We start from the raw sequence: 12,554 nt of genomic DNA, 5'->3' as shown, positions 1-12,554 counted from the left end.
TTCTATACATTTCTCAAAATACACATATATATATATATATATATATATATATATATATATATTATTATGATTATTTAATTACAAGTATTTTAAAAACTGCATGGGAGAACTTTCAATGGAAGGGATTCTTTTAGAGCAAATATCAGTGGTTGGTTTCTCAAAACTGAATCTCGCATGCTATTATATTAATTTTATTGATTAATTAAATTTAAAATAAAGGGTAGATAAATTAAAAGAAGAGCCGTCGGTGCTATAGTTTCTCAAGAAGAGGGTAGAGCCGCTTCCTGCACAGACGATCAATCTGTTTATTAATTGTTTATTAATTTTGTAGCAAGAGACTATTCTCTCATATTTTTGTTTCTCACGATGGCACAAATGTAATAATTTGTTTTCTGAAACTATATATACTTCTTTTGCAATCTTCATTTAGTATCAACAAACTTGTTATCTGACGCATTTAGGTATGATCTCCATCTCCTGCATTGCTTCCACCATGGCCGTCCAGTCAGTTGTACACCTTGCATCTCCCTTCCCTTCTCTCGGTCTGACCCGTCCATACAAAAGGCCGTCCTTGTTCACCTCATGTTGCTCCTCTTTGTCCAATAAGGCTGGGACTGGTGCTACTGATTTCAAACCCATGTTGCCCAGTGTGGAAAGGTGGCCGGAGTATATACCGAACAAGCTCCCCGACAAGAACTATGTGCGTGTATTCGACACGACGCTCCGTGACGGGGAACAATCCCCCGGTGCAGCACTTACGCCACCGCAGAAGCTAGAGATTGCCCGGCAGCTTTCCAAACTACGAGTAGACATCATGGAAGTTGGTTTCCCTGCGTCATCAGAGGAAGAGTTCGAAACCGTCAAGACCATAGCCAAGACCGTAGGGAATGAGGTTAAGAATGTCTTCCTTTATTATAAAATATAAAGGTTTTATGTTTTAAACTATATATACAGTTAACCTTTTTTTATTTCAGGGACATTAGAAATGAATATTTACATCTTTTGTACGCAAATCCATAGTTTAACATAACTATAATTAACAAAGTAGTGTTGTTTCGCTTAGGTGGATGAAGAAACAGGTTACGTTCCAGTTATATGCGCCCTCGCACGATGCAACCATAGAGATATCGAGGCGGTTTGGGAAGCAGTGAAGTACGCCAAGAGGCCGACAATACTCATATTCATATCTACTAGTGACATTCACATGAAATATAAGTTGAAAAAGACTAAAGAAGAAGTCATCCAGATGGCAGTGAGTAGTGTTAGGTATGCTAAGAGCTTAGGCTTCAACGACATCCAATTTGGTTGCGAAGATGCCGGCAGGTCCGTATCTTAGAACCTTAATACATATGTTTGTTTGCGTCCATTGGTCTTAAGTTACAATATATTTTGATTGTTTACGTTTTACATATCTCCTAAACATTATTATTTTGATAATCAGTTTTTATATTGCTTATATATCACACCACGTTAATTTTGAGAGAGCAACAATGACATAATTAAGTACAAATGTAATTCATCTTATTATAACATGTATAGTTTGAATGACAACATTTCTAATTTTTTTTTGAAATATTCTTAAAATAAAATAATAACAAAAATTGGCTACATACCATCAATGTAAATTTGTAATAAGATAATGACAAAATTTGGCTACATACCACAATATAAATCATATACACAATTATTATTAAAATTGTTAGAAATACTATAATTTATAATATAATTATATATACTATAATTCACATGAATACGAAGTTACCAGTATGGTTTACAAAGTATATATGAGTCTGTGTATGTTGATGAGAAGAAAAACAATTATATATATCCCATCAAATTGATTGTAAATATCTCTCAACAAAATTCAAAATTTTATAAATATTTAACTAGCTAAACATTTAAAAGTTATACTTAGATAGATTAATTAACATAAATATATGATTAATCGAGTATTTAAGTTATTGAATTTATTTAGATTTAAATGCTATACAATGCATTGGTAGTATGATTGACAATTAATTTGTTAAGATAAATGTAATAAATAAGTTTAGTCGATCAATAAGTAATAAATTAAAATATTATTAAACTAAATGAAAAAAAGTTATTCATGACTTCAGTTCTTAATTTCTTTAACCGGAAACCATAATTTTTTAAACATAAGAGTGTGTCTACATTTGGCAAGAATATGATATATATAAAATGTATAATTTTTTCCATTTAAATGTGAAGTTTCTTTCAAATAATATATGGTGGGCCCGTAGTTGCCATCATGAAGTTGAGGGACATCCAAGTTTTGACAGGCTATGGGACTAACATGGATTGATTTTTTTTTTTGGGGGACAAATATGGGATGTCCATATAAAAAAGTTAGCTTATCAAGAAAATAATATTTTTGTAACCACAAAATTTCTTTCACATGTAAACAAAAACACATAACAGCTGGAACATTTCAAACAGTCAGGTTATAGAAGAGTTTTAGCTGCTTTTTGACATTGTTATGGATTCTAGGGACTAATATGGCATCTACATATTTGCTATCATGTCATATTATGATTTGTACAACTAGTTTGTGATTAAAACGAAGCAGGTCGGAGAAGGAGTTTCTATGCAAGATTTTAGGAGAAACGATTAAAGCGGGTGCAACCACTCTAAACCTCGGGGACACAGTAGGGATCAACATGCCGCAAGAAACTAGGGAACTTGTGAGCTACCTCAAAGCCAACACTCCTGGAATCGATGATGTTGTCATAAGCGTTCATTGTCACAACGACCTTGGTGTTGCTACCGCTAACGCAATCGCTGTACTAAAATCAATTCTGCTTTTGTTTCACTCATCTACGCATATTTATTCAAATACAATAGAACAATTAGTTTACATTTTCTATGTAGGGTATATGTGCTGGAGCAAGACAAGTTGACGTAACGGTCAACGGAATAGGTGAGAGAAGTGGGAATGCAGCACTTGAAGAGGTGAGTTTCACCGAGACCGCCTAGAAAAACATGTAGGAGTTCTGCAATCTTTTTAAAGAGCCTTCCCGTTACTTGGTATGTATAGGTCGTAATGTCTTTGAAACGTCGAGGGTCACACGTGATGGATGGTGTTTACACAAGAATAGACATACGCCAAATTTTGGCTACTAGCAACATGGTAACTTTTCTATACAAACACGTGGACAAACGTTCATGTTAGGTCCAACCTTTTTGACCGTTTATTATAAAAGAACCAAGGCGCCCGCAGAATGTCTCAATAAAAATAATAATATTTTAATGAATGATTTTTCAAAAAATTGAGAGATTTATGCGAAAACTTCTCAAATGAGAATTTTAACATAAATTTTTCAAACCTAAAAAAAATTATTAAAATATTGTTATTTTTGTTGAGAAATTTTTAGTTGAGAAATTTTGGTGACCTAATAAATTAAATTAGTGAACAGGTTCAAGAATATACTGGATTGTATATTCAACCACATAAACCCATAGTTGGAGCCAACTGTATCATTCATGAGAGCGGCATTCACCAGATTCCATATATTAAATTATCTAAATGTGACAAAAGAAAATAAATACGTGAATGATTTGTTTTTAATGATGATTTGCTCAAACATTTTTGCAGGATGGAATGTTGAAAAATTGGAGTGCATATGGAGTCCTATCACCAGAAGATGTCGAGGTTGTAAAAAACTGAAAATTTCTTCATTTTTATTGGTTCTATTTAATAAAAGCTATGTATGTACCTGATTGTTTAATTGAGTTGTAAATGTGCCACCGCACCGGGTCCAGTCCGTTGTTTCCATATTTTTTAATAGATAAGTCCGACTGTTTTTAAAATACATGTATTTTGGATTAAAAATTAAAAAACGGGTCCAACATTTTTTTATATTAAAGTATTTTTATTTTATCATATTTTTATTTAAAAAATATTTCTGGTATTTTGAAAAAAAAAACAAATATTTATCCAATTTTTTTTTAAATAGTTTGTAAATTAAAAATATTTTTTTTGTCTCAGGGCTCACGAGACCATTGAGCCGCCCTGAGTGTACATATGCGTTATGATTTTGCTTAGACATTCCATCACACATGATATAAGCATGTAATATAAAATCTCACCTGTATAATATTAGGTTATTAACTAGCATTTTCTTTACATCAATATCAACTATTTCTAGAAAAGGACACTCCTAACTAAAATGTTGCAAACTACTCCCTTTGGATTCAAATGTACGATGTTTAAGGTTTTACACACATATTAAGAAACAATAAATACACTATTTTAATTGTTACTTTTTGGTTATATCAATAAAGTTTCACCACTCATAATTTTACTTTTTAATTTATGTTTAAATTTTAAAAATAAATACAGTAATTATATCTCAAAACATCATACTTTTGTATACAAAATAAAAAGATAAATTCGTATCCGCAGGGAGTATAAAATAATAGTGATAAAAATAATATGATACTAATGTCAAGCTTAAGTCAACACGCCATTAAATTAAATGTTTCTAATTAAACCATATAACTTTTTAGGTTCCATACAATATTTTTTTTACCTATAAATGTACATATATTATGTTGAACATGTTCTCCATCTCATTGCAATACAATTTCCTCATAATCTATCCTCATATCAAATTCGAAAGATATCTGTTCTTCTCTTCTACGTACTCTATCGTTATGGCTTCGTCACTTCTGACATCTCCCACAATGATCCCCACCACCGGTTCCACTGTGGTGGTCCGATCAGGCTTACCTTTTAGATCTTCCTTGCCCTCCCTACGCCTGAATCGTCCGTACAACAAGTCATCCTTGTCTATCTCATGTTGCTCCCCTGTGTCTAAAATGGGGGGTACTAGTGCGGGTGACCTCAAACCCGTCTTGGAAAGGTGGCCAGAGTACATACCGCACAAGCTTCCCGACAAGAATTACGTGCGTGTATTCGACACGACGCTCCGTGACGGCGAACAAGCTCCAGGTGGAGCTCTTACTCCACCGCAGAAGCTTGAGATTGCTAGACAGCTCGCAAAACTCCGAGTAGACATCATGGAAGTTGGTTTTCCGGTGTCCTCTGAGGAAGAGTTCGAAACAGTCAAAACCATCGCCAAGACCGTGGGAAATGAGGTTGTTTCTATATTTCCTTCAATTTATTATATAAGGTTTTTATATTCAAATTCCAGACTATCTATTAACGTTTTTATGGGCCATTGAATAATGTTGGAACGAATATTAGCATGTTTTTACGCAAAACAAAACACGCACAAATGGACAACTTATCAAAATTGTACCATTAAAGACTATATATATAGTTGACGATGTAAACCTGTGTGTTTGCTAAGGTGGATGAAGCAACAGGTTACGTCCCAGTGATATGCGCCATCGCACGTAGCAAACCAGAAGACATTGAGGCGGCCTGGGAGGCGGTGAAATACGCGAAAAGACCTAAGATACTAATATTCACATCTACTAGTGACATTCACATGAAATACAAGTTGAAAAAGACTAAAGAAGAAGTCATCGAAATGGCCGCGAGTAGTGTTAAGTTTGCTAAAAGCTTAGGCTTCGTTGACGTCCAACTTGGCTGCGAAGATGGCGGCAGGTCCATGTCTTAAAACCCTAATCTATCTCGACTATTTTTATATTTGCATATTTGAAGTTACCGTTTATATTTGGCAAGAATATACATTTTAAAATTGAAAAAAGTTTGTTATTTGAATGAATTTTCCAACGAGATTATGGACTTTGTGGCATACATATTTAGATCATGTCTTACATATTTTTAAAATACTAGCGTCTAATTAAAAATCAAGCAGGTCGGAGAAGGAGTTTCTCTGCAAGATTCTAGGAGAATCGATAAAAGCTGGTGCAACCACGGTGAACGTCGCGGACACTGTAGGAATCAACATGCCGGAAGAATACGGAGAACTCGTGAGCTACCTCAAAGCAAACACTCCTGGCATTGATGATGTTATTTTCAGTGTTCATTGTCACAACGACCTTGGTGTTGCCACCGCCAACACAATTGCCGTACGATTTTAATTCTCCCTCTTTCACTTCATTACGCATGTCTATATAAAATACATGTATAGAACAATTAGTTCACATCATATATATGTATATAGGGTGTATGTGCGGGAGCACGACAAGTCGAAGTAACAGTTAACGGAATAGGCGAAAGAAGTGGGAATGCACCGCTTGAAGAGGTAACATGTATGTACTAGGAGTTCCACATTGAAATATAAAATGAGATACTATTTAATAGATGTAAAACGATTTTTCAATATTTTGGTTTTGAGTTGATTAAACATTGTTAGCTTGTTGCAGTAGTCGTCGTGATCATCATCAATTCATCATCAACATTATATATTTCATTGTTATGTAGGTCGTGATGGCTTTGAAATGCCGAGGAGAATATCTGATGGATGGTGTCTACACAAGAATAGACACACGCCAAATTATGGCTACCAGCCAGATGGTAACAGTTTTTATATACTCGAGAGAAAAAAACGAACATGCTAGATTAACTTTTTTGGGCCTTTATAAATATCTGATTAACTAATAAATGTAAACTATTGAGTAGGTTCAAGAATATACCGGCTTGTTTGTTCAACCACATGAGCCCATAGTTGGAGCCAACTGTTTTGTTCATGAGAGCGGCATTCACCAGGTTTCATATATTAAATTATCTGAATGTAGCATCAGAATATAAATATATGAATGATTTCTTTTAATGATGATTTTTTCAAACATTTTGCAGGATGGAATCTTGAAAAATCGGAGTACATATGAGATCTTATCGCCAGAAGATGTTGGGGTTGTAAAATCTCAAGGTTCGAGCATTGTTCTTGGAAAGCTTAGGTATTCTATATATTTCAGTTTTACATATTTTCATTTTGTCATATTTATTTATTTATCCATATGAACAACATGGAAATGTGCAGCGGACGTCATGCTGTGAAAGATCGGCTGAAAGAGGTATTTCTTGTGATTTCCTTAAGCGTTAGTTATACAACGATCATACTAATATTTACAACATTATACTTTTTACAGATAAATACTTTGACATTAAGTGAAGCTTCAAAAAAATATATTTGAAATTAAGTATACAAGTATGTGTTTATTTTATACTTTCAGTTGGGATATGAGCTCGATGATGAGAAAATATTGAACGATATCTTCTCAATGTTCAGGGACTTAACCAAGCAGAAAAAGGTGATTTTTTCATTTGCAGTTTTGTATCTTCTCATGCACATATGCGTTACAACTACTACTTACAATTTAAATTAGACATATGATATAAGAATTTAACATACGCACACTTATATGGTTTCTTTTTGTTAATCTGTTCAGAGAATCACGGTGGATGATCTGAAGGCGTTAGTAACGTGTCGTGATGAGGTCACGTCTCTAAACGGCGCTACCGGTGAAGAGACTAACGGCTATGTACCAATCTCACAAGTTTCCTCTGTGGTATCAAATCTGTGAAAACGTTTTGTGTCTGTGTACCACTTGTAATATCAAGATTCCATTGATATGAATGGGTTGTTTTAAAGAATAAAAACAGTGTGAAGTTGAAAAATTGTGCTTAAATCAACCTGCCAAACTAGAGGTGCATATCTCCACGTGTTTTTTGTTTGTTTCCTTTCTACCTTTAAAATGCTAGAGCATTAGCAAATCATGTGAGTTTTTTTTTCATATTAGTTTTTAATTATATATTTATATTATACATTTCTAAAAGAATTATTTTTGGGTTCACCCCCTAGGAAGAACCTCTAGGTTCACCAACCAATAGGATTGTGTTTTTTATATTCGATATCTTTTATAAAAAGAAACAAAATATTGTAAGTTATATTATGTTTTTAAAATAAAAAGATAAAAAAAAATAAATAAAACAATAGTAGTAATTACAAAAAAAAATATTTTAGCGTCGTCAAGAAAAAACTAAACCTAAATCCTAATCCCTAAACCCTAAATTTTAAAATCTAAACCCTTGGGTAAACCCTAAACCCTTGGATAAACCTAAACTCCTGGATAAATCCTAAACTCTAAATCAAAAACATTAAACACTAAAATACTCAAGGGTTTAGGGTTTAGGATTTAGGGTTTAGGGTTTTAGTGTTTAGTGTTTCTGATTTAGAGTTTATGATTTATCCAATGGTTTAGGGTCCAAGGGTTTAGGGTTTTGAATTTAGGGTTTAGGGATTATGATTTAGGGTTTAGTGTTTTGCTGACGACTTTAAAAACTGTAACTACTAGTTTTTTTATATATTTTTTTAAAATATAATATAACTTGACAATATTTTGTTTCCTTTTTTAAAAGATACCAAATTTGAAATAATGAAATCCTATTGATTGGTTAACCTAGAGGTTCACCCTAGGGGGTGAACCCAAGAATAACTCTTTTTAAAAGCAATTGAATTAATATTTGAGTGAAAGTAAAAAGAAAGTTTTTCAAACAAGAAATTTTCTAACTTTTTTTTTCTCTTTAATTATTTCTATTTAATTTAATGATGAGATTTTACGAAAGATTGCCATTTGGATGTTTTTAGAGCTATGGAAAAAATAATTCATCTTCTGTTGAGATCCAATCTGATTTTTTTAAAAGTATTTTGAAAAAGTTAAAAATACTTGAATAATTAATTACAAAATAACAAAATTATTGGAATATTTTTTAGCTAAAAATTAAATATAAATCTGTAAAACAGCTAAATAACAAAAACTGCTACGTATTGCTACTTAGAAGATGAATAAAGTTTTGTTCAATATGGTTATGAAATTCAAATATACGTGTTAAATTGAAAAGTGCACAAATCCGCGCGTTCTGTGCTATCGTTTCGAGATTAAACTTGATGCATATCACCAATTTACTCTACTACTTCACGGTCCACCCTAAGTATAGCATCGAACATAGAGATAAGTGAGAAAAAATTACAAAAGATTACTAGGATACTACCCGCGTTGACGCGGATTATGTTTATTTAATTTTTTTACAAAATAATATATCTTTTTGTTTTTCAAAATTGAAGTGTTAATTTTTTAATATTTTTTTGGATTATTTTAGGGCTCGGCAAATAAACCAAACCAAAAAATCAGAACCGAATCCGAACCGATAAAAATGAATCTGAACCGATCCGAACCCGGCATAAATACCGAATGAATCTTGTTTTATGGTATTTTGGGTTATAGGTATTATCCGAACCGAATCCGAACCTAAATGGATATCCGATAGAACCCGAAACATTCAAAATTCTCAAAAATAACTTGTGCCAAACATGATCTCAATTCCTAATATGTATTCAAAATATATTGAACATCTAAAATAATTACCTATTATATCAATATTGATGGTTGAAGGTGGCGGTTGAAGGTTGAAGTTTTTAGATTTTGGTTTTGTTTTCATTGAATAATGTTTTTTATTTCATGAGAACTTGGTTTTCGTTTTATGCTTTCAAGCTTTCATTTATTTGGTTTTCTTTCGATCAATAACTATGTTTACCTTTCATTTGATTTTGAATGATCACATTTGATGTTCCTTTCTTTTTTTTTGAACCGATTTTATTTATGTTTTGGTTACAAAAAGGTACAAATCAAGTATTTTAAAACCAAAGAACCGATTTTACTTACTTTTTGGTTACGAAGTAAATATAAATCAGGTACATTTAAACCGAAGAACCGATTAGGATCCGAACTTCGATAATACATCGGGTTGTACCGGTTCTTTGAAGATTTACTAACCCCGACCCGAACCCGATAGAACCCGAACTGGTCCCGAATCGAATTTTCATATAACCCGAATGGGGCTGATTTTGATAAACCCGAAAAACCGAAACCCGATTGGGATCTCGAATGCTCATGCCTAGATTATTTGGTCTTATGTTATGACAGTATAAGTCTTGTATTCATATATAGTTATGTTTATTTTATTTTTACAAATATAATAAAAATTGAAATGTTAATTTTAATTTTTTTGTTGGATTATTTGGTCTTCTGTGATGATAGTATGAGTCTTGTATTCATATAAAGTTGTTGATGACAGTGCGATCTAATCAAATGAGGGCTTAACAATTTATTAGCATCTTATATATTAAAACAGAAGTCACAACTTTGATTCATGTATGATTTTTTTTAAAAAAAAACTAATGGACATATTCCTATAAAGTCATGTCACATTTAATCTCTAATTTTATCATTTAAATTTTGGGCCTACCAGAAATTTTTATTGGGCTATCAATAATTAGATTTAAACAATAGATGATCCATTAGATTTAAAAATAATATAAATTAAATAGATATAATTTAATGTTGTAATATTATACTTCCATATGTTAATTATTTAAATATTTTTCGATGTTAACTTTTAAAATTATAATGATTTTTTTTAAATAACAAAAATCATATTATCTAACAAAGATTAATCTTTACTACCTTAAACCAATGAAAACAAATTTTAAACTATATAGTTTATTTTAAAAATTAAACAAAAGCTAAATGTTTAATTATTTACTCGATAATATAAATCTATGAAGCGAAAAGTTTAACTTTTTAAAAACGTTCTAAATTTGTGAAATGTTACAATATCTTTGAATATGACATTAAAATAATATTTTACAAATCTTTATATATATAGTTAGGTTTTTAATAATGAAATAATAATCCGAAAATTTATATATAGAAGAAGATACAAATACATGTGAAAGTTTGAAACAATCTATTCAATAAAAAAATATACCGTAAACTTATTATTTTTTAAGAATTGATAGACACATATATATTATAATATATACTAATTTAGAATTGAAAACAAAATATTTATATAAAAATAAATGAAAACAAAAACCCACGCGATTGCGCGGATCGAGATCTAGTTTTTCATTACAATGGTGAAAACTACTTATAAAACAATTTGAATTCGATGATAAAGAAGTAGATTATACCATAAATGATATAATGTCTCCAAACATTTCTTAACAAATGGTTAACAAAAATATTTTTCAAGTTTCTTAATTTTGAATTTATTGTTTTAGATAGGATTTTTTTAAAAAAATATTGGTATCTATCATAATATACCCGAATATATTCTCTAAAAGTGTAAGCTTGTCGAGATATCTTTGTTTTTAACATAATAAATATAGTAAAAGGATTTTGTAAAAAATCACATTCTAGCATTTACGATAAACAATAAACAATAAACGAATTTGAAATATATAAAAAAGTATTGTAGATAAACTGTAATATATATAGTTTAACAATATATAATGATATTTTTCATTTATATATTTTAAATATATAATAATATAAATCACAATTTATAAATTATAATTTAATTTTTAATATATAAAATGTGAATTTATATATATTTTCTTTTGGTCAAAATGAATTTATATATTATATTATGTTTATTAATGATATTAAAACCCATATTAGTATATTATTATGCAAATGCATTTGTAATTATATATTGCATAAATATGATTTGGATGAACCTATGTTTAGTAGTCCAAAACTAAAACATAACACATGAAGTCAAAAATTAAACTCTAATTTAATAGATTTTTTTTCGAGCTTCTTCTTTACAGAGATCAGCATATGTGATAACATGTCACCTACCTGGAGGTGCATACCACGTGAATCACTATGATTATAATATAATACGAGACCCTTATATTATTGTACCTGTAATTTTACATAATTGATTTAAAATCGGTAGTGGCTCTGATTGTTTTTCGTCTTTAAAGGCTTTCACGGTTAACTATAATTTGACTTTACAAATTTTGACGATTAAATAGTGTGGAAATTGGGAAAGTAGGCCATTATGAGAATTTCTGTCCTTTTATACTTTTGTATTAATTAGTCATTTTTGAACATAATTATCCTTATAATAACAAAAATTATTATTAAAAATTATGTATAAGTCAGAGAATATGAAAAAAATCAATACAATCATGATAATATTTTACATGTTATGCTGTAAAGATTAAATTTTAAAAACAATTTAGATATGTTAATATAAATTTGTTAGAATGTATATTATAAACTTTTTTACAAGGATAAAATACGTATTCGAAGTTACTATCAACAATTTATAAAAATTAGAATTTGTATTGTAAGTTCTTCTATGTGATGTATCTAAAGATAGAATATGCATGTATCAATTCTCACCAAAATCCTTTATTATTTATAACGATATACAATATATATTGTAGGTTTTTAATTCATTGTAGAAAAGTATAGAAAATGTTTACCCATGTTCTATCCTTTACAGAAGGCGGTGAGCACAGGAGAAAAGTTCGGATAGCGGCGGAGAGAAGGTTGGATAGTGCCGGAGATAACGCCAGATAGAAGTCGGAGAACGCTAGAGAAGTGTTCTGGTCGAAGGCGAAGTGAACGAGGAACGACACAATTATTTTATGGTTATTTTATTTTTTTATTAAAAATTTAATAAACAGAAAATATTATTAATATTATAAAATGAAATAGTTACGTTTACTTTATTTTTTCAATATAAACATAAAATATAAATATATTTAATTAATTTAATCATATCTATTATATAAAATGGT

The 12,554-nt window shown here is 30.5% G+C and overlaps 2 protein-coding genes across 5 annotated transcripts; both read left to right on the top strand.

Annotated features, from left to right (window-relative positions):
• The first annotated feature begins 355 nt into the window (after positions 1–355).
• LOC125589696 (methylthioalkylmalate synthase 1, chloroplastic-like) lies at positions 356–3,879 on the top strand. Of its 2 annotated transcripts, XM_048762006.1 has the most exons (7): positions 356–892; positions 1,064–1,323; positions 2,588–2,801; positions 2,890–2,970; positions 3,056–3,148; positions 3,435–3,518; positions 3,611–3,879. In XM_048762006.1, exons 1-7 carry the CDS (start codon positions 464–466, stop codon positions 3,683–3,685), a joined length of 1,236 nt encoding a protein of 411 aa, XP_048617963.1. In that variant the 5' UTR covers positions 356–463; the 3' UTR covers positions 3,686–3,879. The 2 variants fall into 2 exon arrangements, with proteins under 2 accessions (XP_048617963.1, XP_048617962.1); XM_048762005.1 differs by lacking the exon at positions 3,435–3,518 and having other exon boundaries at positions 359–892; positions 3,614–3,879.
• Positions 3,880–4,592: 713 nt separating this feature from the next.
• LOC106434595 (methylthioalkylmalate synthase 2, chloroplastic-like) lies at positions 4,593–7,573 on the top strand. 3 transcript variants are annotated; one of them, XM_048762002.1, is made up of 10 exons: positions 4,593–5,118; positions 5,334–5,593; positions 5,808–6,021; positions 6,117–6,197; positions 6,377–6,469; positions 6,575–6,661; positions 6,752–6,852; positions 6,936–6,969; positions 7,129–7,206; positions 7,345–7,573. In XM_048762002.1, exons 1-10 carry the CDS (start codon positions 4,675–4,677, stop codon positions 7,477–7,479), a joined length of 1,527 nt encoding a protein of 508 aa, XP_048617959.1. In that variant the 5' UTR covers positions 4,593–4,674; the 3' UTR covers positions 7,480–7,573. The 3 variants fall into 3 exon arrangements, with proteins under 3 accessions (XP_048617959.1, XP_048617961.1, XP_048617960.1); XM_048762003.1 differs by lacking the exon at positions 7,345–7,573 and having other exon boundaries at positions 4,651–5,118; positions 7,045–7,194; XM_048762004.1 differs by lacking the exons at positions 7,129–7,206; positions 7,345–7,573 and having other exon boundaries at positions 6,752–6,824; positions 6,936–6,967.
• The last annotated feature ends 4,981 nt before the right edge of the window (positions 7,574–12,554 follow it).

This window comes from Brassica napus, chromosome C7 (assembly GCF_020379485.1).
Source record: "Brassica napus cultivar Da-Ae chromosome C7, Da-Ae, whole genome shotgun sequence".
NCBI classification, from domain to species: domain Eukaryota; kingdom Viridiplantae; phylum Streptophyta; class Magnoliopsida; order Brassicales; family Brassicaceae; genus Brassica; species Brassica napus.
The sequence above is the reverse complement of the archived record's forward strand: the minus strand, read 5'-3'. Positions and strand labels throughout refer to the sequence as shown.